The 26,799-nt window shown below is 40.8% G+C and overlaps 1 protein-coding gene across 7 annotated transcripts in view; it reads left to right on the top strand.

The window, feature by feature from the left end:
* RABGAP1L (RAB GTPase activating protein 1 like) overlaps positions 1 to 26,799 on the top strand; it is a 754,336-nt gene that overhangs the window by 704,979 nt on the left and 22,558 nt on the right. For 5 of the 7 annotated variants that reach the window (XM_028122981.2, XM_028122980.2, XM_028122985.2 and 2 more), the window contains 2 exons: positions 15,371 to 15,463; positions 25,573 to 25,683. In XM_028122981.2, the coding sequence (XP_027978782.1) occupies positions 15,371 to 15,463; positions 25,573 to 25,683 (204 nt within the window). Of the gene's footprint in view, positions 1 to 15,370; positions 15,464 to 15,653; positions 15,965 to 21,657; positions 21,974 to 25,572; positions 25,684 to 26,799 lie in introns of those variants that run through there. The other 2 variants (XM_088017005.1, XM_028122990.2) reach the window with 2 other exon arrangements.

The following is a 26,799-nucleotide window of genomic DNA, read 5'->3' as shown; positions in this document are numbered from 1 at the left end:
TTTTAAATTGGATTAGCTAGAAATACTACATAGGCCCCTCTAGCCTTGCATGGATCACATGGACGATTCTGGCAGGCCAGGCCGTCTAACACCTGCAGAACAGCACCCGACACAGAGCACTCTGGGCTTGATTACCACCCACAAATGCTGCTTTCTCCCTGGTGGAAAGATAGTGGGAAGGAAACCTGTGGCCTTGCTTATGTCCAGTCCTTGGAGGCTACTGATACTAAAAAAAAAAAAAAAAAAAAAAAGGAGGGAGGGGAGGAAGGAAAAGGAAGAAAGATCCTGACACTTGTGAATGGTCAATAGCAAAATCTCCCCCAGGGACAACACTTACAGGCTAGCTTCTCCTTAGAGTCTGTCCTAAATTTCCTGGTGAGTTTGTGAAAACATTCTCCTCTAAACCATAAGAGGGTGAGGCTTCTGTTTCTATGATGGTATTAATCAAATTTTAAAGTTTATTTTGAATTTCTTGATGAAAGGATTGTGTCCTAGCTCTCTTTGTATTCCAGAGCATTTGGTACAGTGTCTTGCACAAAGTAGGTATTTGTGGAATTAATGAGCACATACATGCACTTCTTACTTCTGTAAGGAACAGATCCAGCATTTGTTCATGGGGACCCTGAAAGCCAATATGTGGGTTCCAGAGTTCCATTCATTAGGTGTTCACAGCTCTCAGGGAGTTGGTAGGAGCTGTCCATAACCATGGCGGCTCCAGCTGGTCATCAGTACAAAGATGCGCGGCATGGTCATCAACAGCAAAGGAACGTAGCACTGTCTGTGTCATCTCCTTTCAGAAATTCATACCGAAGTGTATTTCTCATTTCTGTTCCTGACAATGCTGACTCTAGATATAAAGATGGAAAAATCTTTAGGAAAATTATTTTTCTTGTGTATCTCTTAGCCAGTTTGAGGCAGATATGATATATGGCTTACTGAGTAGATAAAAAGGTTAAAGTGACAGCAGAAGACCCGGGAGGAAAAAAGGCATAAGTATAGCGTATAGATTTTTTTTTTTTAAGATTTTATTTGTTTATTTGACAGAGAGAGACAGTGAGAGAGGGAGGGCTCGATCCCAGGACCCTGGGATCATGACTTGAGCCGAAGGCAGACGCCCAACGACTGAGCCACCCAGGCGCCCCTAGTATATAAATTTTTAAAACAAAGCAAAATGAAACGATGCTAGTCAAATGGTAATATAGTAGTTCAGTGAGGGCTTTGGACCTTGGCTGCCTGGATTGGAATGAATCCCCACCTTGCTAGCTGTGTGACCTTGGGCAAGTAAGTTATTTAACCTCTCTGGGTCTCTGTTTTCTTCTCCTTAAAGTGAGGATAATAATAGCACCTACCATGGGGCTCCTGGGTGGCTCAGGCGGTTGAGCGTCCAACTCTTGGCTGGCTCAGGTCATGATCTCCGGGTCATGGGATCAGCCCCACCTCAGGCCCTGCGCCAGCGGGGAGTTTGCTTCCCCTCTCCCTCTCCTTCTGCCCTCCCCCCTGCTCGTGCATGCTCTCCCTCTCTCTCTCTCTCAATAAATCTTTAAAAAATAAATAATAGCACCTACCTCATTATATGAAGCTAAAATAAATTAATACATCTCAAGCACATAGCATTTGGTGTCTGGCATATAGGAAGTGCTGGGTGTGTTTGCGATTTCTATAGGGATATGGCCAAATCATGGCTCTAAAGGCAGAAGAAGACTAATTTCAGTCTGTTTACCTCAAGTGAATAATCATCATGCCTTGAATCTCCGACAAATTGGTGCTTATACTCTCATGTGAAACTTACCACATTCTACCCTAAATTACAGAATTATTTGTAAGCTCCTTAAAAGCAAAGACTGTCTTCTTTGTCTTCCTCTTAGCACCCAGAAGAGTGCTTACGTAACAGCCTGGCTTATACAATAGCTCTTTAATAACTGTTTGGGGAACTGTAAAGGAGACAGAGTAGGTTGGTCCCTGAGGTTGGTCCCTGGAGGCCCTGTTCCTTGGGTTTGTGCCTGTGTGCCTCCCATATTTCTTCAGCCTCAGCTAGCCTTTTCTGTCCTGCCAGTGCTTCAGCTGGCCCATGGTCCCTCAGACTGGCCCTCTTTCCCAGAGTCAGCTTCGTGGGCATGCGGCCAGGCCAGTTGCACAGGTCCCTATACTTGGTTGAACGCTCTACCATCTTGAAATTATCACTCTTTAAACAAGGGATCTCAATTTTCATTTTGTACTTGTCCTGGCAAATTATGGAGCCAGTCTGGCCTTTCCCATCCTGTGCTCCGTGATCCCCCTCAGCTGGGAACACTTCTCCCCTCTCTTCACTGGCTAACTTACTCCCCAATTTGGAGATGCAATCAAAATTAGAGCCACATGTGCGATCATCCCTCCACCTTTACGTTTCCCTCGCAGCACTTAGCTTACTTTGTAAGGGCAGCATTGATTTAAATCATGTGATTATTTCTCTAAGACTCTCTCCCCACCAGATAGTTCCTGGACGGCTGTGCCTGCTACATAGGAGGTAGTCCATAAATATGTGTTGAATGAGTGAGTGAATGGATGATTTTTAAAAATGCAAAGTAGGGATGAGTTTTCCTTCCCATGTTCAAAAGTGATGTATACAAATGGCAAAGCGACCATCATGCAGGATGATCCTCTGCTGCTGTGGACAAATCAATTTTACTTCCTGCCTTTAAAGGCAGATGAATACAGGAAAAGCTCCCATTTCTCTCTTTGCCACTGTTTTGTCCTTCTCAGTCTGGTAGAGTAAAGTTGAATCTTTCTAAAGACAGAATTATTCAGACTGTCTCAGCGTATTAGTCTTGAATTAAGTGTCTTACAGCACAAACGTCTACAGCCTTCCACCTACTGCGAGAACTCTTAGCAAGAGATATGTATTTAATTTTGTTCTAATTGCCAACGACAACTGACTCAAAAGTACTGTTTCAGATTTCTTTGCATTCTGTGCTGCAAAGGTCACTATTATAATGAACATAGCATTTGATTATAATAAAGAACAGTGTCCTACTTGCTTCTCTTGCCATTCCTTCTCTCCCATATCATTGTCTAGTTTTAAATAAACTTAATTAGCTTGCTTTGAATGCATAGCTATATCAGCTTTCTGCGGCCCAGTTTTGGGACTACATCTGGTTAATCTACTCCCTGGAATCAGACCAACACCATTCAACATGTAACCAGATTTAGGGTATTACATGCCATCTTACAGTCTTAATTTTTAGCACTCGGTAGTCATTCTGTTATTTCCTAAGCACTATAATAAAAAATTTAAGTGATAAATTTCTAACCAAAAACTTACTCAGAAGTGGAATTTTACTTGAGATGTTTCAGTGGATGTTGAGCGTCTCTCCCCAAAATCAAAGAAATAAGAAACACCCATTATGGTATACTAACTTAAGATATTATTGCTTCTTAATTTTTACAAAGAGAAAATAACAGAATTTTCATAATTTAATCTAAAGTTGAGGATATAATGGGCACCTGGGTGGCTCATTGTTCCATGCCTCAGCTGAAGGTGTCTGCCTTCAGCTCGGATCGTGATCCTGGGGTCTGGGGATCGAGTCCCGCATCAGGCTCCCTAGTCAGCGGGGAGCCTGCTTCTCCCTCTGCCTGCCCTCCCCCTGCTTGTGTTCCCCTCTCTTGCTCATTCTCTCTAATAAATAAATAAAATCTTAAAAAAATAAAGAGGATACAGTGAGATAAGAATTCTTACTACTAAAAAGATAAACAGGCAAATGTCTTTTTTTTTCCTCTCCTTCAAGTGCAAGGAATCTAAGAAAAATAGATTTAAAAGCCAGTATAGTTGTGCTAGTGAACAAGCTGCAGGTGTTGCACGTGGGTGCAGAAAAGAACCAGGCAGTTTTTGTACAAATCAGGATGAGAAGCTGTGGGGACAGAAAGAAAGAAATCTAAGAAATTATACACAGAGAAGAAAGGCATTCTCAATGAAACAACAGGCCTCAAAAAATGTTCCGTCTAAGCGCTGCCCACTTCCAGTACCTGAAGTTAATTTGCTTTACGCTGTAAATCTCCTGAGTGGTTTCTGCCTCAGTACTTTTCTTCAGGTGGCTGGGAGAGGAGAAAAATACAGGATTTCAGTCTGCCCCCTCTTGAGACTTTATAAAATTCTATACAGGCTTCTCCCAGAGTTAAATTCCTGGTTCAACCACCCTAGGGTCTATTTGATGTTCTCTTTTTTCTGGCTTGCCCAGAAAATCTGGGGTGAAGGTGTTTATACTTTTCTGAGCTCCTACTTGATGCTAGGTAATACGGCTGATATCTTAGGTTCATTATCTCCTAGTCATGTGTTAAAATAGTATCTCCACCATCCTGCAGTTGACTAGCTGGGTTCGTTGCCGCCGGTTACTGATGAGAAGGGCCCTGGGTTTGAGAGCTGGGTGTGCCGGACAGTGGCAGGCAGTGTAAAGGACAGCCATGGAACATATTGCAAGTATGGCTTGACCTTGGAGTCAGAAGGCCTGTTGGGTCAGTCATTATTATGGTCCCTTTTCATGTTACTTAGTCTTCCTCAGTATATTTATTTTATAGCATGAGTACAGTAGACCCAGCTCAACTTTGTGAGGCTTACATAATGCAAAGTATGTTAAGTGCTTAGCCCAGTGCCCTGGCATGCATTATGTGCTCAATAAAAGGAGGTGGTCACAGTAGTTGTGATTTGTGTTACCCTCATTTTAAAAAATAAATAATTGAAGCTCTGAATAAGAGGTTTAAATGATTCATTTCTAGAATTACATAGCTGGTATTTGACAGAGAAGGATTTCAAATGCAAGCCTATTTAACCCCAAACTACCCTACATATAATATTGAAGAGAAACTCTATTGCTTAAATAATTATTCTTGAAGCATATGATTTTTCCTTATCTATCTATCTATCTGTCTGTCTATCTATCTAAAGTGGGCTCCATGCCCAGCCTCACAACCCTGAGATCAAGACCTGAACTGAGATCAAGAGTCGGACTCTTAACCAACTGAGCTCCACAGGCACCCCAAGTTTTTCCTTTTAAACTTCATTGTGTCCTTACAGCCGAACTGTTAGTCTTGAAATATTTTCAAACATTAAAAATAGTCCTTCCTGATATTACAAATTTATTTTCTCCTAAAGTTTATTTATAAATTGGTTGTTTGAAACACAGAATGGATATTCCCTTAGAAACTGCTGATTATGTTCTCAGACCAGTTCATTAAAAGCCTTTCTAGCTTGTGCCCCACTCCCTTAGCACTTGATAAATTTCATGGTTTTCAAATGGAGAATACAGTATAGCAGAATTGCCTGAGCTTTATAAAATTAGAGGTGCCTGATCACACCTTAGACCTTCCAGTTAGAATCTTGAGGTGAATATGCTGAATCTATCCCAACAGAAGCAATAGCATACTCAAAATCCCAAAATAGGACAGAATATGATGTGCAGAAACAAGTAAAAGAAGCCAGTATGTCTACAGTAGAGACTGGTGAGCCCTAAACTCTTTTGATTATGCATCCCTGTCAGTAAAAGTAATTTAAGCACATACTTCCAATATACATATTCATTTTTTAATAAATTAATGGGCACAAAAAATAGACATTTTAAGAAGATCAGGTTAAAAAAACAGAAAGAAGGAAAGAAAGAAAGTTGGTTAAAAAATAGAATTGGAGGGTCACCTGGGTGGCTCAGTTGGTTAAGCAGCTGACTCTTGATTTTGGCTCAAGCCATGATCTCAGCATCCTGGGATTGAGCACTACATTGGGCTCCTTGCTCAGCAGGGTGTCAGCTTCTCTCCCTCACCCTCTGCCCCTCCCCCTGTGTGCACTCTCTCTCTCTCTCTCAAATAAATAAAATCTTTTAAAAAAATAGAACTAAAAATTCTAATAATTGCCTTTTGCATCTATTTGGATCCTTTCATGTACTTCCTGGGATGGGTGAACCCCAATTTTGCAAAATACAGCATAGAGAGTGAGAGGGGGAAAGTAGATAGAGACCAGCAGAGTTATGTGAGGTATTCCTCTCTCTGTCCTAAATCCAACAGGAAGCAATTGAAAAATTTAGGAAGAGGAAAGATAACAGATTTGCATTCTGAAAAAACGTTGGCTGCCCTGTGGAAAAAAGTTTTGGAGTAGAGCAAGGACAGATACAGAGAGACAAGTTTGGAGCTTATTGTAGTGATGAAAGGGGGTTATGGCTTGAACTTGGGCAGTGTCGATGAGGTTCAAAAGAAGAAGACAAGCTAGGAGACATTTGGAGGCATGTTCTGTAGAATCTAGTGATTGATTTCATGATCCTTGGTGGGGGGAGGGGTCACAGATGACTTTGGGGTTTCTGGCTTGAGCATCTGGATGGAAGACGAACAGTGGGAGGGCTGGTTGGGGTTAGACAGTGGGTGATGTGTCCAGGTTTAAAATGTCTCCTACGTGAAATATCTAAAGGATGATAAGAAGTTAGCAGGTGGCTAGGTAAGTTGAGCTCAGTAGCAGTCCTGGGCTAGAAACTATAAAATAGAAGTTGTCAGCATTTGGATAGTAAATTACTCCACCTCCACATGTCATTTATTGATAGGAAAGCTCAAGCAGAATACCAAGGACTTCCATAAAAAAAAAAGTAAATGAGATTAGATTCATAGGACTGGAGATGGGAAATTAGAAATGAATAGTTAAGCAGTTTCTATAAAATGCCATGGTTTCTTAAATCTGCTACAGCATGGGGAACAGACAGCTTATATTAGAATGTGGTAAAGAAAGTAGAAATTGGTATTTCAGAAGCTTTCATAGATACTTTGATGAGCATACTACATTCAGGAGTGAGCCATGAATGTTGGAAAGTGACTCGCATCATACAATTATTCATTTATGAGTCCAGGAATCTGGTGTGAGTCCAGGTGTGTGCACCATTAGGCTTGAGTCATTAGAAAGCTGAACATGCCGGATGAGATGAGGCAGGTGCAACACTGCAGACTATGATGTGTGAATTCAGGAAGAGAATGCCTAGTAATTTGATTCTGGAAGCCTCAGGAGTTAGGTTAGTGCTACAAGAGATAAGTACTTTCCTTGTACCCGCCCCCTTAAGCCATTATATTCCTTACTAGAATACAGCTTGCCAGAGGCGGAGGATGGAGGGCGGGCAAGATTAAAGAGGGTCACAAGGTACAAACTCCCAGTTATAAAATAAGTAAATCCTTTAGGGAAATAACGAACAGCATGGTGAGTATAGTTAATAACACTGCATTGCACATTTGAAACTTGCTAAGAGAGTAGATCTTCCAAGTTCTCATCATGTAAAAATAGTTTTTGTAACTGCATAGGGGACAGATGTTAACTAGACTTACTGAGGTGATCATCATATCATTTAATATATACAGATACTGAATCATTATATCATACACGTGAAACTAAAGTAATGTTATATGTCAACTAAACTTCAATAAATAAAGAATACAGTTAATAATCATTTACAGGTTCTTATGGTCTCTGAAGGTTTTCCCCCCTAATCTCATGGGGTAAAGTATCATTGCCTCTGTTCCCGGCCCCCAAAAGCTCAGAAGAGAGTCAAAGTAGCTTCTTTTGCTGAACGCTGGGAAGAGGGTTAAGTGAAGCTTAATAGGACATGGCTCCTCTTCTTCTCTTGAGCCCTCTCATCTTGTTCTTCCAAAGTATTGAGGCTACTGCAAATTCACTGTTAGAATTTTGTTCGCCACCGATCCACTTTCTGTCCAGATCTTGACAGGTCCTCGCAGAACTGACTCTGAGTTGGAAACTCTCAACCCCCTACAACTCCAGATCACCAAAAAATGTGGTGCCATAGTTATCTATTTTTTCCTCTGATGATTAATATATTAAAATGGAATCATTTATATTCTTCCTAAGAAATTATCTGAAGTGAGCAAGAGCAATACATAATTTCTAGTACCTTTGGCTTATTAATTTTTTACGCACTCAGACTCCTGACCATCAGGAAAATATTAAACAGATCCTGGCAGCTTTTTTTTTTTTTTCAAAGATTTTATTTATTCAAAACACAGAGATACAGAGAGAGAGGGAGAGCATGAGCATAGGGAGAGGCAGAGGGAGAAGCAGGCTCCCCGCTGAGGAGCTGGAGGTGGGGCTCGATCCCAGGACCCTGGGATCATGACCCGAGCCGAAGGCAGATGCTTAACCATCTGAGCCACCCAGGCACCCTGGCAGCTTTTTTCTTTTTTTAAGTAGTGATCTACTTTGCCAGCATTTGCATCCATTAATAAATATTTTTGTATCTTTTATTTTTGAAATAGAGAAGCAGATCATCAAGTTTTAATAGCTCTGACAAGTGACTAACCCATTGTTAAAATTTAGTACCAGGGAAATGCGATTGTTTTATTGGGCAAGAGAGCTTCCATAAGCCAGTCATAATGAAAATCCACCTCACAGGTGCTCCTTCCCGCCCCCCAACAAAGTTCCTCTTGTACCTTTTATAAACATATGTACTGATGTGCCTTTTCCCGCACTTATGAAACTCTGTAGTCATTAGACACATATTTGGCACCACATCTAGAGGTCAGCTTCTTGGGGAGCTTTGCCTTCAGGGGTCCCGGGCAGTGGAGCAAAGTGGCCCAACAGGACAGAGGCTGAAGGTGGATGGCGCCTCCATCCCATTTCTGCCTCTCTGTTTACCAGCTGCGTGATCTCAGGAAAGTTACTTCTCTTCAGTTTTCTTATTTGTAAAATCCAAATAATACCTCACAGAGTTGTTGAGAGGCTTAAATGTATAATTTTCTAAATTATAGCCTTAACACTGTTAGGGAACTCTTTGACATGCAGGCACTTTGTGTTTCTCTTCGTGCCAGTCACTGCTGATCAAAAACAGAATAGAAGGAAGCGGACATGAGAGTTATGTGAACACAGTGCTGAAAACCTCCTGCACTGGGCTGGGCCTCCCCTTTTCTTTATTGTCAGCACAGTGCAGAGGTTTTCTGCACAAATCCCACTTTTTCTCAAGTGTCTCCCTTCCTATCTCCCATCCCCAGCGCCCTCCCCTCCCTCTCTGGAAAGCCATGTGGGCATCTTCATTGTACCAATGACTGGAGGGCACTACCAGCACTTCAGAGACGACATCATACACAGGCCAGGGATACTAGGGGCTCAGAAATGGGAAGTGAAGTCTAAGGCAACCCCAAATCATTCCACCCAAAATGCCAATAGTACTCCCACCTTGAGAAACACTAGTAGCTCCTAGATCCTTTTCTCTAGTTAAATTCGGAATCCACTTTTCACAAAATTGGTGCACCGTTCCATAAGATCAGCATATGCCCCAAATCATGCCATATACATCGCAGAGTGTAGGTCAGGTTGAAAATTCTCCACACGTATATTCATCTATGCTGTGTCATTTTCCTCTTTTCTGTGTGTAAGTTTCCCTTAGGTTAATATAATGGGTTTCTTCAGAGTTCTATTATTCCATTAGTTACAACCCAGAGTTTAAGATCTGTGTTATTTTATTTTATTTTTTTATTTTTTATTTTTTTAAAGATTTTATTTATTTATTTGAGAGAGAGAGAGAATGAGAGATAGAAAGCACGAGAGGGAAGAGGGTCAGAGGGAGAAGCAGACTCCCTGCTGAGCAGGAAGCCCTATGCGGGACTCGATTCCGGGACTCCAGGATCATGACCTGAGCCGAAGGCAGTCGCTTAACCAACTGAGCCACCCAGGCGCCCAAGATCTGTGTTATTTTAAAAGGCATCTAAACTCCTTAAATGTATAAAGATCACATTTGATAACCAGGAAACCAAATCATGTATGTGAGAGAAGAAGTATGTTTTATTAAAAATAACTAATGTGCATGAAATTCAAGTATTAATAAGGAGTACTCAATATAATAAAAGTAAAAATAAGGCAATAACCCAACTCTAGGTATCATTAGTGAGATAAAGATTCTTAAGTTCACCAAAAAGTAATTGATACACAACAAAAAACTATGTATATACACACACATATTTTCATTCTACCAGAGTCATAATTAAAAATAAATATATGCTTTAGATGAAAAGAGGGAGAGCATGGGAAAAGAAAGTTGAGCCTACTCTTCTTCAGTCTTCCTCTCCCACATCTCCAACTGAGGCCAGCATGATGGCATGATGAACTTTGAGAGAAAGAATAAAGCAAACTAGCAACTACTGTGCTTTCTTCTTCCCTGTTACCCAGAGTCACTGTGGAGCACTCTCCCACCACTCCCTGAACACCCCCTCACAACCCTCTTTCCCTGAAGTTCATAAAGCTCTTTTCTATGTATTTCCTGGTAACAGCTGAATAGGACCCACTTTCGTCAGTACATGGCAGGTGACTGCATGGTGACCAGGACAGGAGTTAATAGAGCCTCCCCAGTGACTTCGTATTACAGCCCAGTGCGTATGAGCATCAGAGGAGTAGATGAAAAAGCTTCCTTGATTTAGTGCATGTCCTTCAAACTGCTGCTCATGAAATCATTTTAGAAGGTCTGAACAGACATTTTAAAAATGGAATATGATAAAGTGTAGTAGAAAATATCAGGGGACATTGTACAGATCCTTAGCAAAACCGAGTACCGTTTAAGAAGTGCCACAACTCATTGCCATTAGTGGGAGGAAGGAGAAGGCGGGACAGGGCTGAAGGGATCTACACATTGGCTAGGATGGAGTTGCTTTTATCTTCTGCTTACTGCCATTCTGCTGTTTGTGACACAAGAGCTGACAGTATCCAGGTTATTTTATATTGACATAATTTGCAATTGGTTGTAAAACGAAGCAGGCAGGAAGTTTTTATCTTGCTTTCAGCAAAAGTGTTAAGACTTTCAACTGAGTTTTGTTTGTAAACATTTGGTAGTTTGATAGTTGTTACGATTTATAATATGTTAGTAGATTAGTTTCCTCTTGTTATCACAACAAATAACTACAAATTTAGAGGCTTTAAAGAGCTTTATACATTTGTTATTTTACAGTTCTGTAGGTTAGAAGTCTGACCAGTTTCATTAGGGCGAAAATCAGGGTGTCAGCAGGACTGTCCTTGCCTTTTCCAGCTTCTAGAGGCTGGAATCTGCAGTCTGTCCTTGCCTTTTCCAGCTTCTAGAGGCTGCCCACATTTACTTCTTCCTTCAGCTTCAAAACCAGCAACATCGCATTTCTTTGGCTTTTCTGCAATAGTCACATCTCCTCTGACTGAAGTCTGGAAAAGTTCTCCTCTTTTTTTTTTTTTTTTTTTTTAGATTTTTACTTCTTTGAGAGAGAAAACAAGCAGAAGGGAGGGTAGAGGGAGAGGGAGAAGCAGGGAGCCCAACATGTGGGGCTCGATCCCAGGACCCTGAGATCATGACCTGAGCCTAAGGCAGATGCTTAACCGACTGAGCCACCCAGGCACCCCCAAATTTCTCTTCTTTTAGTGACTTGTAGGATTTCATTGGGCCCACCCAGAAAGTCCAAGATCATTTCCCCATCTCAAGGTCCTTAACCTCAAACACATCTAAAGAATCCATTTTGCCATGGAAGGAAGCATAGTTATAGGTTCTGGGCATTAGGATGCAGAAATCTTTGGGGGAACATTTTTTTTGTCTGCCATAGTTGTCTATATTGACTCTTGCTTCCAAAATATTTTTCTTGTAATATTGTGTAAGAAAATCAGTTGATTTAAGGAAAAATCATAGCAAAATATGTTTGGATGTGACAAAAATAATGACAATGGCATTCACATGACTAAAGGAATACTGGGAAATACACTTCTCCTGACAGCCCAATACCAGAAGAGAGTACAGACCAGCGAGACAGTGGACCCACCCATATTCCAGATAGTCCAGAACACTCTGCCACAACCTGCTGGCTCAGTCCAGTGTTCTCAGCCACGTGGGTTCACTTTCCTCATCCTGAAGCAGGGATCCTACCAGACAGTCTCCAAAGGTCCTTCCAGCTCCAACTTACTAATTCTAAGTAAATGGTTATGTTATGAATTTAAATGTCAGGGTTAAGCATATTGTGAAATAATCTAAATACCTTGAAATATTCAAAACATTAAAACACTGCTTCTATTTTAAATGCTTACTTCCCCAAATGTAGTTGTCAAGACCAAAATGTCAGGTTTTGGCTGATTATTTAAATGATTGCTATCATACTTGGAATTGTCTTGCCAGAGTTTTTCTGTTTTGGGGTTGTTTTTAATAAATACCATTTTGAGTTGGTGAATGCTCGTTATCCATTGCACTTATCAAACAATTGTGGATTCTTTGAGTACATTTCCTGAATTTAGCCAAATAGAGGGTATTGGGCAGGTAGAGGGAGAAGCCCCCCCACCCCATTAGGTAGACATTTGAAAGGATCAGTGATTCTTCAAGTGCACACTTATATTAAAAATACTTAAGGGGAGAGATACCTGTACTATTCTTGAGATAATAATTGGGTCAGTTCTAGTAATTCTTAATGACTTTCTGTTCTTTTAATTAAAACTACATACTAAAGAGGTATTTTATTCCTTTCTCTGCTAAGAAAAATTTCAAGCTCAATATTACATTCCCTAAAATAAAATCAATTTTGTCCTGAAATAAGCTTTAAAAACTCTGACAGCCTATGTTCTTTGATTATCTCATAAATAACAGTTTCATATCAGCTCACCTTCCTCCTCCCCCCTACCCCCGTCTCACTTTGTGCCAATCACAAGTGGATGCTCAGTATCACCCCACAGCACAAGATAAATAAGCTTGGAAGGTTTCCTAGCAACATATTGTTCTGGGAACCTGCTCTGTTCCCCTGAACAAGATGAAGCCAAACATCCTAGAATCTCAGCCAGATGGGAAAGGATTAGCTTATTTAATGCTTGTTTAATGCATTTTTTAAAAATTTCACATTGAAATGAACCTCTTAACATAAGTAGCAAAACTGACTTTTCAAAGGACACTTTTTTACATGAAAAAAAAATCTGTAACACTTTGAATTTTAAAAATGCGGTTTTAGAAGAAATTTTCTAGAAATAAGCTTGCAATTTGTAATCAGTCATTGGTAAATGGGTCCATTTTAGGACCAGTAGAAAATACTTCCACATAGGACTGATGTTCAGCTTTGGTGTGCCCCTCAGTACCCGTGCTTATTTGCAGAGATGCTGACATACTTCCGATCTTGTGGGTAAATGGCTGCTGCACAGCACTGTCCCCACAGTACTCACTTCTCGCCTGGATCCTGTTCCTAGGAATGCCTTGGAAACACCTGTCCTTGCTTAGAACTGAGACTTTTTCCCTTTGTCCTCAACTCTGGGCTACTTCAGTGCCAGGGACTCACCACTTCATCTTAAGAGTGTTTTTGGTTTTTGGAGTGTATGATTAATACATATGGAGAAAAGACAGCTAGAGGAAATTGAGGCCCCCAGTTAAAGTCAGGAAGAAATAATGTTGTTGCTGCTATCTTGTTGGCACATGACCACGTGTATTTTCCTGGTCTATCTGATGGTCTTGAGGCCAAAGGGTGGGCAGATGGTGCCTCCCTGTCTTTTGCACTCTGGTTCATCGCAGTGTACTGTTGAAGGTCTCTGGAGATGGAGTAATGAAAAATTAGTTTCTCATGACCATATTCAGCAGTGGTTGTGCAATTCAGTTACACCCTGAAAATTGTCCTTAACTTCTTGTTTCACTGGGGAAGCTCCCCTATCAGCCAGATGAATATTGTCATCATGTGGTTGTGGAATGATTTCCACTGTCTCCAGTTTGGACTGAGTTTGTGAAATTTCCCAATTGTGGTGAGAAGCAGGTAATTCCAGTACTTGAGAATGCTCCTGGATGGAAGAACAGTCATTAGAATATGATGGGGCATGACACATGGCGTCTTTGCTTTTTATTTAACAGATTCTCAGGCCAGATTCTCACACACATATTACATGTTTTCTAAATACCATATTTTGAACTCAACAAGAAACAGTCTGCTGAGAGCCTCCTATGGGCCAACAACTTAGGTAGGTCTCATGACAATGGTTACTAAGGAGCATCAACACATCATTTTGCCTTCAAGTCCCCAAGAATCCAGCAAAATAACACATCTGTTGTCTTTTAAAAAGTTAGGTAAGCTTTTTCCTCATTTCAAGTCACTTACTTTAGCACCTAAACATCAAATAAAGATTTTGATGTTGAAAGGAATTCTGTAATTTTGATTGTCCAAGGAAAATCTAAAAGTCATATGGAACATAGATGGTAATACATTAATTTTATTGAATACTTTTTAAAAAAAAACTTCCAGGAAACAGGCAATATTTTAGATACTTTGCCTGTGTTAACAGCATTTAATTCTCCTGACAGCCATTATGAAGCGGAAATCTGTTTGCCAGCCATTTTACAGATGAAGAAACTCAGACCAAGAGAGGTTAAATACTGGTTTGCCAAGAGGTTTAATAGTTAATAAAAGAAAACAATAGTACGCATTCAGACCCTGATCTATCTAGGGCCAAATTCTATGACCTTTATTCTGTGTTATGCTTATTTGTTTATTTTTAGAATTCTAAGATTCTGTAAGTCCTAGTCTTTTTTTTTTTTTTTTTTTTTTCGGAGAAGAGTAGACTACTGTCTTTTAAAGATGACACAATTTTAGTAAAAAATAGATGAGTTGTTTAGATGATGTTCGGTTATTTCACACAGCACAACGATTCTGTTTTTGTTGGGAGTTTTTAGTGACAGACTGTAGAATCTTCTTTCTCTCGGGTACAATATATTGACTTTATTTAAAAATATTCTTTGTTGGGCGCCTGGGTGGCTCAGTCGTTAAGCATCTGCCTTCGGCTCAGGTCATGATCCCAGGGTCCTGGGATCGAGCCCCACATCGGGCTCCCTCCTCAGCGGGAAGCCTGCTTCTCCCTCTCCCACTCCCCCTGCTTGTGTTCCCTCTCTCACTGTGTCTCTGATAAATAAATAAAATCTTTAAGAAAAAAAATTCTTTGTTGCTCAGTTTTTTACCTTTATAAAACAGTTTTCCTTTTCAGTATGGTAGAAGGCTATGCATGAATTTTACTGAGAAGTAGTTAGAATTAATAGCACTATTAAATGCATTTACAAAAAACAGTTACGACATAACCATGTTGCAGCACAGAAATGAATGTTTGTAAATAAAGTTTCATTGGAACATGGCCACTCTTGTTTGTTTACATATCACTAATGACAGCCATTTCTCTGAGGTGACAATAGAGTGGAGTGGCTTTGACCCAGACTGTGGGGCCCCCAAAGCCTAAAATATACTATGTAGGCCTTGACAGAAAAAGTTTACAGACCCTTCCCCTCAGATCTAGACTTTCCCCCCCTACTTTGAGTTGGGTGTGTGCCATTAGAATGCCAGAGACTTAATTGGGAACCAACATCAGAAAATGTTTTCCTAAATCATGTCCTTGTCTAACATGCTTTTCTTCTGATCCCTGTAGGTACCAACCAAGAAACTGAAGAAATATGAGAAAGAATATCAGACAATGCGAGAGAGTCAGCTGCAGCAGGAAGACCCAATGGATAGATACAAGGTAGGGGAGGCGTGGGTCACCCATGAGAGCAAAGTGCCTTCTGTACCCTAAAGGAGCACTAGTGACCCATTCAGCTCCCTCGGTTTCTTCTTGATTGACTTAGATACTCTCTGACCATGATAAATGTCCAGGTATGTTTTCATTTCAGGAAACTCTGGCGTAGCCAACCATAATATTTCTTTTCTTTCAGTTTGTATATTTGTAGGTAACTCCACCTGTTGCATTTATACTTGGAATCTTCATAAGAAGCTGAGAGAAAGAGAGGGAAAAAGAAAGAGAGAAAGTGGCTATCGACTACTTTCAAAAATGAGAGAACAAGGAAAGTGGCAGAGGACTGTGTTAGCTGTGCATGGTCACGTCCACAAAGACTTGTAGAAGGTGAACTCTTCCAAGCCGGGCACAAGAATGTTTCAGACTTTCCTCTGTCTGTAGCAACTGTTAAACATACAAACTCATTTGGAAGGAAAAATAAAACCCGCAAAGGTTAACAGAGCATAGTAACGGTGTTTGTTGCAACATTTATTTCCACAAATCTGAGTAACAGTGACATTTCACTACAGTATCCAGTTTCAGAATCAAAGCTGATTTCAGCTTAATAGCTTAGTTAATTGTAGTATTTGTAAAAAACTTGGGCCATTCACATCAATAGATCTCTTCAGTGATAGTTAGCAACACTGTTCCCATGATGCAATGCTGGGGAAACACTGATTTCGAACTTATTTTCTCCAGCTGACATATTATTGTCTCTCTTGAACATGTTTTAATTCCTCAGATTCCTACAGGTGCATCATGGTTCCTTCCTGCTTCATGTCAATAACCCTGGGATTAGGGAATATTGTATTTTCACACCGAGCACCACCAATGCCAACATACCCTTCCAGGAAAAGTACTGGGGCAGCGTTGTTAATGAGCCCCCACCGCGGGATGACGGCCACTTCTGTAACTCGAGCTGCCCTCACCTGGTCAGAGAAGTCACCAGGGGCAGCTGGAGTCACAGTTCCTCTTATCTCCGCTGCTGACCGGAATGGGGCATGGCAGTAGTAGATGGGTGATATGGTCAGACCTGAGTTCAAATCCTGCCTTTCCAGAAAAAAAAAAAAAAAAACACAGGATTTGTTATCCCCATCGGGGGGTGTTAATAACTCTGTCGCATTGTTCTGCATCCCGGGCTCGTTAGCGACCTGCTTCCTGGTCTGTAAAACATGCAGGAGCTTACTCATCTTACAGGGCTTCTGAGGACGTTGTGTGCTAAGTACCTAGCACGTAGCTGGTGTTCAGTAAATGGTTGTTATTAGCCTTAGTAGGCCAACGGCCTGCCCTTACCCAGGTATTATTACCAGAATAGCATCCCCTCGCGTGGATCTGCTCTACCAGTCCCTCGCTTATCTTCTTCACATTTCTCCCAAGGTTGTTCCCCAGCAGCCTGACAGCAGTATGTTTCTCCCCTTGTTTATAGAACGGGGTAAAGAACTGAGAAGAGGGGCGCCTGGGTGGCTCAGTCATTAAGCGTCTGCCTTCGGCTCAGGTCATGATGCCAGGGTCCTGGGATCGAGCCCTGCATCGGGCTCCCTGCTCGGCGGGAAGCCTGCTTCTCCCTCTCCCACTCCCCCTGCTTGTGTTCCCTCTCTCGCTGTGTCTCTGTTGAATAAATAAATAAAATCTTAAAAAAAAACAAAACTGAGAAGAAGAGCCCATACCTATTAACCCACAAGGCACTCACAGAATAAGGTTTGAAGCTCATTTCCACCACCACCACCCCCCTCAATAAAACCAATCTTAATGTAGCTCATGTCACATGCTGCTTTAGAATGGCTTGAAGCAGTAATTTTAAAATAGTCTTAAGGATCCCAAATGAAGCCCTCCTACTGCTTATATGATCATTCTAATTTTCTTAGTTGCCATCATTACAAATAAAATCTGGGAAGATTGCTTTAAAATAGAGGAAAAGGCAACAAAAGACTAAAATTGTATATTTAAAATCAGTCTGGGACTGAACTTGGTACTGTTTCTTAAATCCTTTTCATATCAAAGTAGATATGTATAAATAGTACAGTGCGTATTATTTTTTGAAGAGTACTTCTCACATGTAAGTCTTTCAATGTGTGCACATTTTACTGAGGGACCGAAGTAGAATTAAACTTTTTTTGTTTTGTTTTGAAAACATATACTCCTTTTAACTTATGCATATCAGGTATGCTCTGTAGCTATTTCTTTTGTATTATTGTAATAGCTTGTCAATACATCTAACTAATATTTCTATACCCTTTTATATACTTGGTAAAGTTACAGTCCTCAAATTATAATTACACTTTCAAGGTGAAAGTTGACAAAATAGTTTCCAACCATCCCCAGACTTGTTCTTTCAGATAGTCAATATCTAGTTTAAGAAACTAATTATAATGACCTTAAAGTAGGAAAGAAATACCTCTTAGTCTCTTCTAAATTTAATTGTGTCAAGAATAAGATCTATGTCCCTGGAATGAGCACTTTATAATTTGTAGATCTTGGACTGGGAACCTAGTTGTGCAAATTCTTAAGAACAACTTGGGAAGACCTCCGTGGGCATCAACTCAGAACTTATGCCAGTTCACTAACAAGCCCTCCTCAACCATGAAGGTCCATACTGCTTAAAATGCCATGTTTCCCCCCTAGGAGTTAGGAAAGTTGTGTCAATTTTTTTTTGAAGGCCCAGAAATGTCAAACAATAAAATATCCTAAGAGATTTTTTGGTTTGATGCTCTTTCCCTTGGCATACAAAAAGGACTCTCACATGGAAGCCAGAGGTGGGATGAAAGACCCAGCAATTCAGAGGCAGCTCTCAGTCATCACATTCTTTCTGTATCTATCCAAATATGTGTTTTATTTTTATGACAGATGCCATTATCTACATTTTCAAGTGATGTCACTATACTCACCCGTATCTAACACTTAAATCTCAACCACAAAGAAAGAGATGAATTATGTTGGTATAAATTTAAATTTTAGAACCCTAAACACAAAAACGTTCTGGAACTAGACAGTGGCAACGGTCACACAACTTCGTGAATGTACTAAAACCACTGAATTGTACATTTTAAAAAGATGAATTTTATAGTATGTGAGTTATATCTCAAAAAAAAAATCCAAGCAAAATGTTTCAAGAGGATTGGCATCCAGCCCACCATCTTCTTTTCATAAATCCCAAGTCACATGAGAGGTGCCTGTGCAGAAGCCATATTTGTGGGAGGGAGACCTTCCATCAGATCTGGAGCTAATTAATGATTAAAAATCCTATGTGTATACATATTTATAGGGGAAAGGCCAGCATAAGTGGGTGGTACATTCATTTTCATATATAAATATGGATGCACACAAACATAAACATATATAAATACGTGTACTCACTGGGTTACCTGGTCTTGGCTTCAGTTTGCATTTGAAAATCAGCTCTGTAATGACTTCCTACAGTATTTGGTGTGCTCTTTCTGCTGATCTTCATGACTAGGTTGCAAGACAGAAAAAGGAAACTTTATTGGAAGAAGAATATAGAACATTTATTCTAAGTCTCTTTTATTGTCCTTCTTAAGTTTGACCTGGCCAACTTGGTGTTGGAGTTTTTATCTACTTGATACTTTGGTTTGTAAATTAATTAATTTATTCCAAATGAAGTGAAATTCAGGATAAGGATTTGTCTATAGAAATCCATCACGTATATTTCCATTTTCATACAGGCCCCCAGAAAACAATCATTCATGTGATAGCTATTTGTGTATGTGTAGCTATTTGAGTGTATTTTAAAAATTAATAGCCAAGCCCCTAATAAGTAGTTACCAACTCAGAAACTGTAATACTGTTTTCTGTTTTAAGGAGTTGAGTTGTTTCCATTTAGGGAAAAATAGTTTTCTAATAATGTAACCTATTGACAGCACCTTTTAGAGAACTGCAGCCTTCATCTATCTCTGGGATATGGTATGCTTTTCTTATTTAATTAACTACTTGTACAGTTGTGGGGGAAGCCTTAGCACAGCTAATTAATTAATTCAGTGAGTCTTCCAAAGCATGTATGTTATTACCTGTTCTAGATGGGCAAATCCTAGAAAGAATCAGGAATGCTTAAACTCTCTTTTGAGTTTGGGACACAGATAGTATTATACATCATTTCTAATTGAAGTATCTTATCTATATTTAGTATAATTAAATTTAGAATGTTTAATTTCTTTCATGAGGTTAGAAGTAGTAATTCTCTTATCAAAGTATAATTCAAACAGGAAGAAAATAATTCCTCTAAGTTTACAAAAAGTTTGTCTCACACATACTAATTTTTGTAGAGCAATTATCCCTGCATGTAATTTAAAATTAAGCTATCTAATTACACTTGGCAAAAACAATGCAAACTGGTCTAAGTTATTTCATTAGCTATGGAAGGATGGCAAATAATACAAGTTCAATTAAGCTTTGCTTCAAAATATTTATCACATTTTGTTTTTAACTTGTCAAGTGAAAGAAGTTTAAATTTTGCTAATCTTACCTGAAAGAAAAAAAAAGGCTTCCCTTTTTTCTTACTGTTCGGGGCCTTTCCTTCCTCAGGAAGTCAAGATAAGTGAATCCGTCTTTGAAAAGTCTTTTTCTACCAATGAAAATACTTATATTTTATTAATTTTCCTCATCACAGAGACTGTTATTGGTTTTTGGAAATATTTATATTTATGAAATAATGTGCTTTTAATGAATACTAACAGTCAAGAGCATGGTTTCTATCTGCCTGTGATAACTTTGTGATAGACCTCAGAAGGCTGCCACTCTTTTTGAGCATGGATAATCCAATGAACTCACTGTTCTAAGATGGTGGAAATTGCAAGCTAACCCCTACTGAGGATTCTTGAGCAAATTAGCTGAGAAGGAGCAGGTGGTTTCTGATGATTCCTGTTCACTGATTGAGTTTTACTTAACGCTTGAGAGAGGTATGAATGTTATGCATATTAAGAATTTCTAAGTATGTTTATTGATCTTCAGAATTAATTCTCCAAAACTTTTATTCAATTTTTAGTAACTTACTTCCTGTTAAAGTAGCATTACTGAGAAAATTATGTCACACTAACATGTTTTGACATTATCTATAACCCATGTGCTTTTTTTTTTTTTTAATTTGCTTTGTATGCTAGAGCAGGGATCTGCAAACTATGGCATGTGCGACAAATCGGCCCACTGCCTGTTTTTGTAAATAAAGTTTTATTGGAACACAGCCCACCCATCGTTTACTTACCAGTGTCTAGGACTGCTTTTGCACAACAGTGGCAGAGTTTGAGTAATGTCAACAAAGGGTGTATGGTCTGCAAAGCCTAAAATACTTCTTGTCTGGCCATTTACATTTAAAGCTTGTTGACCCCTGTGCTAGGGAATAATCTAAGACTGTTTTTTTAAATGCTAGAAGAACTGCAGTCTGGTTTGCCAACTGCCAGTTAGTTATTACTGACAAGATTTTGTTTTTAGTTTGACATTTAAATTTTTTAAAATTTCTACCAGAAAGATAAAATTGGATATGTTGGGTAAAGGGAAGAGCATAAAAGGATTTCAAATATCCAGATTTTCTCTCTCAAATCTTCATTTGCAGACAATATAGACATTTAAACATTTCATCTGTAGGCATTTGCCTTTGAATGTCAAAAAAAAAAAAACCTGCTGAAATTTGATGATGATAATTATCAACTCTTGAAAGAATTACCCAAACGAAAATATGTGAGAGTTGAGTATGTTGTTGCTAATAAAATTGTACTGGGTCTTTTAGGAAAACATTTTCTCCTGACCCTTAAGTGTCTTTAAAAACATGTGCCAGGAACTCATTAGAACAGCAGATGACACACCCAAAATACTGAGCTAGAGTTTACGAAGCCTCCTCCTTCCCCATCATTTTTTCCTGTGAGGCTTAGTTTATTTTCTTCTGAGTGCCAGTTCACATTTCTCTGGTTTCTCATCACGGAATAAATGACGTTCACCATCCCTTGTGCTGCTTCACCCACACCCCAGCCCTCAGATGCACAGGAGACCTGGAAGCATTTCTCTGCCCAGCAATTTCATTCTATGGCCTGAGAATGAACTATTTTGCAATGCTTCCGACCTTGTCATATGAGGAAGCTCCCTCCACCCGGCGGAAATAACAGTGTAAACAACTCACACCGTAGCTGCTAACATGAACACATAGAGCGTTCCCATCAGTCTCCCAGAGGGCCCAGGGCAGCGGGGAGAGGGAGGAGTCTGAGTGTGTTCATCTTCCTGAGTTGAGACTTGCCCACTGGCTGCCTCCAGTGTATTTTCTTCCAGCGAAACTTTGCAGACAGAGAGAGAACTTAGAGTAAACGACACTCTGAGGAAAAACACAATAGCAACACATTGTTAACAAGTGTCTGCTTTTGTTATTGCCATTTCATAACTGTATTAGTAGGTGTGCGATTTCATTGGATATTCTGTTTTTTTTTTCAATTGTCTTTTGTACCTATGATTGAAAACGGTAGTTGGTCTATGACTTTTGAGGAGGTAAGTTATTTATCTGTGTATGTCTGTGATACCGGCGTCTGTCTGTCTGAAAAATGCAGTATCCTCCTCCCAAAAGTTACTCACCAAACTCTGCCGGCCATGCAGCTCCTATGCCCCAGGGGGGAGGGAACGGACGAGGAGCGTTGTTGTCTGCTTTTTGTTGGAATGGTGTCAGTTGTGTGAGATGGAGGATGTGCCCAACAGGGCAGTGTGAGTTTCCAGGGTTATGGAAGCAGGGTCTCCTGCTCTCTTTGCGGAGAGGGGTGGGAAGCCAGCCACCTGCTATGTTGACAGGCTCCGAGCCGTGGGGCAGATCTGCTTGTGCAAACCGGGGCACGCCGCTGCCTCTGCACGGACAGGCTGACGGGCTGACTCCCAGGCGCTCTCGGGTGGGCAGCCCTTGCTGACCTTTCAGAAGGAACAAGGCCCATCCAGATGGAACTTTCTTCTCCGTTCTAGTATAAAGGGGAGCTTTTTCTTGCAAAGAAAATACAGCCCAATAAGACACCTGACTTGAACCCTTGGCAAGTGTAGGCAGGTTCGTTGGCAGGAACCCCCGCCTCGGTGGGTAGCGGTGCCTCGCTGGCCCGCTCGGATACGGAGGACTGCTGAGGACACCTCCCGCCCCAGGTTCAGACTTTGGAGGACGATACTGCATTTTCGGCCCCACAGCTTGCTTGCCCACATGTCTGTGAGTGCAGAGCAGGAGTCACACCCCACTGCACTGCTTGCTGTGCACACACCCAACCGAAGCTTCTTGCTAAAGCCAAGCCGGTAGGCGCGCCCCCTAGGCCATTTTGCTTTTTAGGGATGCTTAGACACTCATGGTTTCTTCCAAATCTTCCCCTGTCCCCCCACTCCTCCCTTGGCCACGTGTCCATAGGGAAGGGTTCCAGTTGCAACAGGCATGGTGATGGCACGTTTCCAGTCAGCACTGAGCTGAGCCCCCGGCTCTCCCTTAATTAACATCACCCACCGGCCATTGATCTCCCATCAGGAGAGAAGTAGCCACCAGGTGCATCCTTAAAGTACTTGCAACGAGTGCTTTTCCATGTCTGACTTTGCCTGCGGTTTACCTTAACTCCCTGGTATGTCACTGTCACCTGAAAAACCGATAGCTGCAACATTGTCCCTTGGGCGAAACAACTGTAAAGTCAGTAAGAGTTGAGAGGACTCTGCACCTTGGAGTCCTGCAGGTACAGTTTCAGGAGGACTCGGACACTGACTCAGGAGCAGGGACTGGAGTCGTGTCACCAGGAGCTCTCGGGAAGGGACTCACGGAGAGGGAGAACACTCGCTTCCCTGCTGAGCAGCCCACTCTGCACTGTGTCCTGACAAAATGGTGCTGGGTGTTGCTGCTCGTTCCTGGCAAGGAGGAAATGGATTGGAAAAGTTTCTGGAACACTTTTTATTATTATTATTATTATTATTATTATTATTATTCTAAGTTTTCAACAAGTAGGCAAGTTGTTTCCACAAAGAGGAGTAATATTTAGATGTATTGGGTAGAAGACTAACTCTCGGGCCCCTGCTAGAATTTGGATTGCTTCAGCAAAGATTGAAAGATTTCGCCATAGAGTTCCTGGCTGTTTATCTGGTATATTTTTGTGCCTACTCTGATGATATTTCTGAGGGAGGTTAGGACTTCCGTAGGTCGAGGGGACAGACAGAATTTGATGAGTGCGATGTGCCCCTACAAATATGTACACGGTCTTTTCAGGAATATTTTGGGAAAGGATTCCTGGCAGGGCCACAGTTTTAAGGGGTTACGTAGTATCTTGGTCAAAACCGAAGATCCAGTCTGGTTTCGGGTAGAATATGAGCTTCTCACAGGAGTAAACTTTAAAAAAGTTCTCATTTTGGCATTTTATCCTTTTCAGTGGAATTGAAATTCCGAATGGCTTTTAATTTTTTTAGATAACATTTTAAACACATGTATTCTGTATTCATTGTTGAAAACTTAGAAACATTTTTAAAGTACAAAGACAACAATGAAAATAAGCCAGTACCTGCAATTAATGTTATTTATGTTATGAAAATGAGACTTTCTAGTTCCTTGTCTTTTTTTTCTATGAGGTGGCTTAAGCATTTCTTTGATCATATTTTTCACTTAAATTTTAACACTACATGGAATTCTATCATGAATTTATTTAAAAGCATTTAAGAGATTTGGAACTGTTTTTATCTTCTTCAGTAGATTTCTTTTTCAAAAAATGTTTTGGCATTCCCCAAGTACCCCAGTCTTCCTTTTCCAAAAGAGGAGATAGGAATAGACTCTGTTGGCCGGTTCTAGTCAAAGCACAGGTTATCCTTTAGCTTCTCTGCTGGCCCTGTTGGGGGGTCCTCCGCTCCATGAAAGTCTTAGGCTCTGCCCTTACCGTCAGTCTCCTAGCCCTTCTTTAAAAAACCAAAAGAAAAAAAAGAAATAGGGCTTTCTTTTTTCCATATAACCAACCCTAGGTTGTTCTATAGAAGATAAATGTCCTTTTGCCCCATGTTACGCAATGATACACTCTCTTCCAGGGCATAGATTTGTCTTCTGGTTGTGCAGCACTCCTTTGTCTGAGTTTCTGCCACCCTTGCAGAAAACCCTGTTAGGAGTATAAATCTGAAAAACAGGAAGGTCTCATCACATTGAAGTCTTTCCTGTCAGCTCTCTTTGAATCTCCCATAACTGTTAACAGTAGCAAAAAAAAAAAAAAAATACTTTTGATACTTTGGATTGGAAGACAGTAAATTGCTACTCTGAAAATAGATGCGCATGTACACAGTTCATAATGTTTAGTTCAGGGGAGACCTTTCTTCCTAAAAATGTAACTTGGTTCTTTCATCATAGGACTTTGTTTCAGATTTTTCCTGGGAGTTCAAGAGGAAAAAAACAGCTCAGTAATTTGTTTTACCCAGAATCTTTTGAAGTTTTAAAGTTGAGAAATTTTAAAAGCCCTCCAACAAACATCTAGAGCCATTGTCATAAGGACTGTAGCTCATACTAATAACAGAAATTGGTGTTCAGAAAAGTACTTCTACCCCAAGGATGAACGTGTCAGTTGATAGCAAAAGTCCTGAACCCATGTATCCTGGTTCTTGATTTAGTGCTCATAATTAAATATATTCAATGAATGTGAACTCTGATACTGGAAAAACAACGTGAAGAGATGTCTAGTGGTTTTCCCCCATTTCACACCTTCTGTGTCATGAGTTTCCCTTGAGGTTAAGGGTGGGATTACCGTGCATGTTTCAAACAGAGGATGGCCTGTGTCTGGGCTCTGGGTCTATATGAAACGTCACAGGATTGGGGAGATGTTGGAAATTTTGCCTTTTGTGGCACTTTTTTAATAATGCAGCCTTTTACCATGCAGCCTGTCAGGGACAGTTGTAAGGTTCACCGGGTAGAGAGCCGCATCTGCACTGCTGGCTTAACTCACTGTTGTTTCCCGGACAGCAATCCTGCCTTCCTGTGCCCCTCGCGCCTCCTCCTTTTTACACCTTCAGAAGTTCACTTTGTTGTCGCTGCTTGTTTTTGCTCAGCGGTCCCGTTCGTTTCTGCTAGTGCGTCTCGGCACTAATGTCGCCCTCCGGCTATTGCTCTTTTCCTGCAGAGGGAGAACCGGAGACTGCAGGAGGCCAGCATGAGGCTGGAACAGGAGAACGATGACCTCGCCCATGAGCTAGTAACCAGCAAGATCGCTCTGCGAAATGACTTGGATCAGGTAAAAGTGTCGTTCACTCGGTTGCAGTCAGACCGTGACGAGCTCCTCAAAGGCGAGGACAGAGTTGCTCTCCCCGCAGTCCCGCTGGGGCTCACTCTACTTGACGCTGAGGTCTGGCTGCTTGTTGGCTGAAGGGGCGGCCAGTAGGTGGCAGGGGACAGCTTGTGCTAACTGGAGAGGGTGGAAGACGGGAGCCTTTGAGAACGGCTTGGGTCATTTCCAAACAGCATGTGCGACGTGTTTTTTTTTATAACTCTGAACTTCTCTGGTGTCTCTTCTCTTCGTCTGTACTTTTCCTAAGCCAAAGGCTGCCAGCATAATTACCTGGGAATATCAGTCACCAAGACTATACCAATGCCACGCTGACATTGGGAGGCACTTTACTTTTTGTTACAAGAAGAGTTCTCATCTACAATGAATGTGAGGATTTTATGTGAAGTATGTACATTAAGATACATGCATTGGTGGGGAGACAGGTATTCTAGGGGCTAAGGGCCAAGATGCCTAGCTGTGAATCCTGGCAGCACAGTCCGCTCACCGCATGACCCTGCGCAGTTCTTAACCTGCCTATAGGTAAAATAAGGTGAAGCACGTCAACAGTGTGTGTTCAGTACATGGTAGCTGTTGCTAGGAAGACCTTAAATTGTTCAATTTCCCTGGTTCTTTCCAGCAGTACTGACAGCTTTAGGACTTCCTGTTTTCTGTCGCTAGTGTTTTATAAAGGATATTTGGCAATATGGAAGGAGTCTTGGGCGGATTTAAAATTATCTCTTTTCTGACTTAAAAAGTGAATATTCCCCACAAACAGTGCCAGGGTCAGAAAGATTGAGACTTACACTGTTGAATCTGTAAAAAAAGAGGCATTACCTGTGTACTGACTGCTCATTGACAAAATTTCAAATACAGATCCAATAATATAAATATTATTAAATGTTTGGAGGAGTTTTTTAAATGTTGAAAAATGGTCCCTGGCACAACTCCTTTTTCCCATATAAACGGCTAATTTTGCCGCTCAAAAGTTTCAACCACAGTAAGATGGGGATTAGACGACTATTAAGGAAAAGTGCTAAAGGCGGAGAAGGGGCAGCTGAAGGAATCCACACTAAACAGAGTTCG

The sequence above is a fragment of the Eumetopias jubatus genome, unplaced genomic scaffold, assembly GCF_037043125.1.
Source record: "Eumetopias jubatus isolate StellerSeaLion01/CBP00866 unplaced genomic scaffold, mEumJub1_p1.0 scaffold_12, whole genome shotgun sequence".
Classification (NCBI taxonomy): domain Eukaryota; kingdom Metazoa; phylum Chordata; class Mammalia; order Carnivora; family Otariidae; genus Eumetopias; species Eumetopias jubatus.
This window is presented reverse-complemented; position numbering and strand designations above follow the sequence as displayed.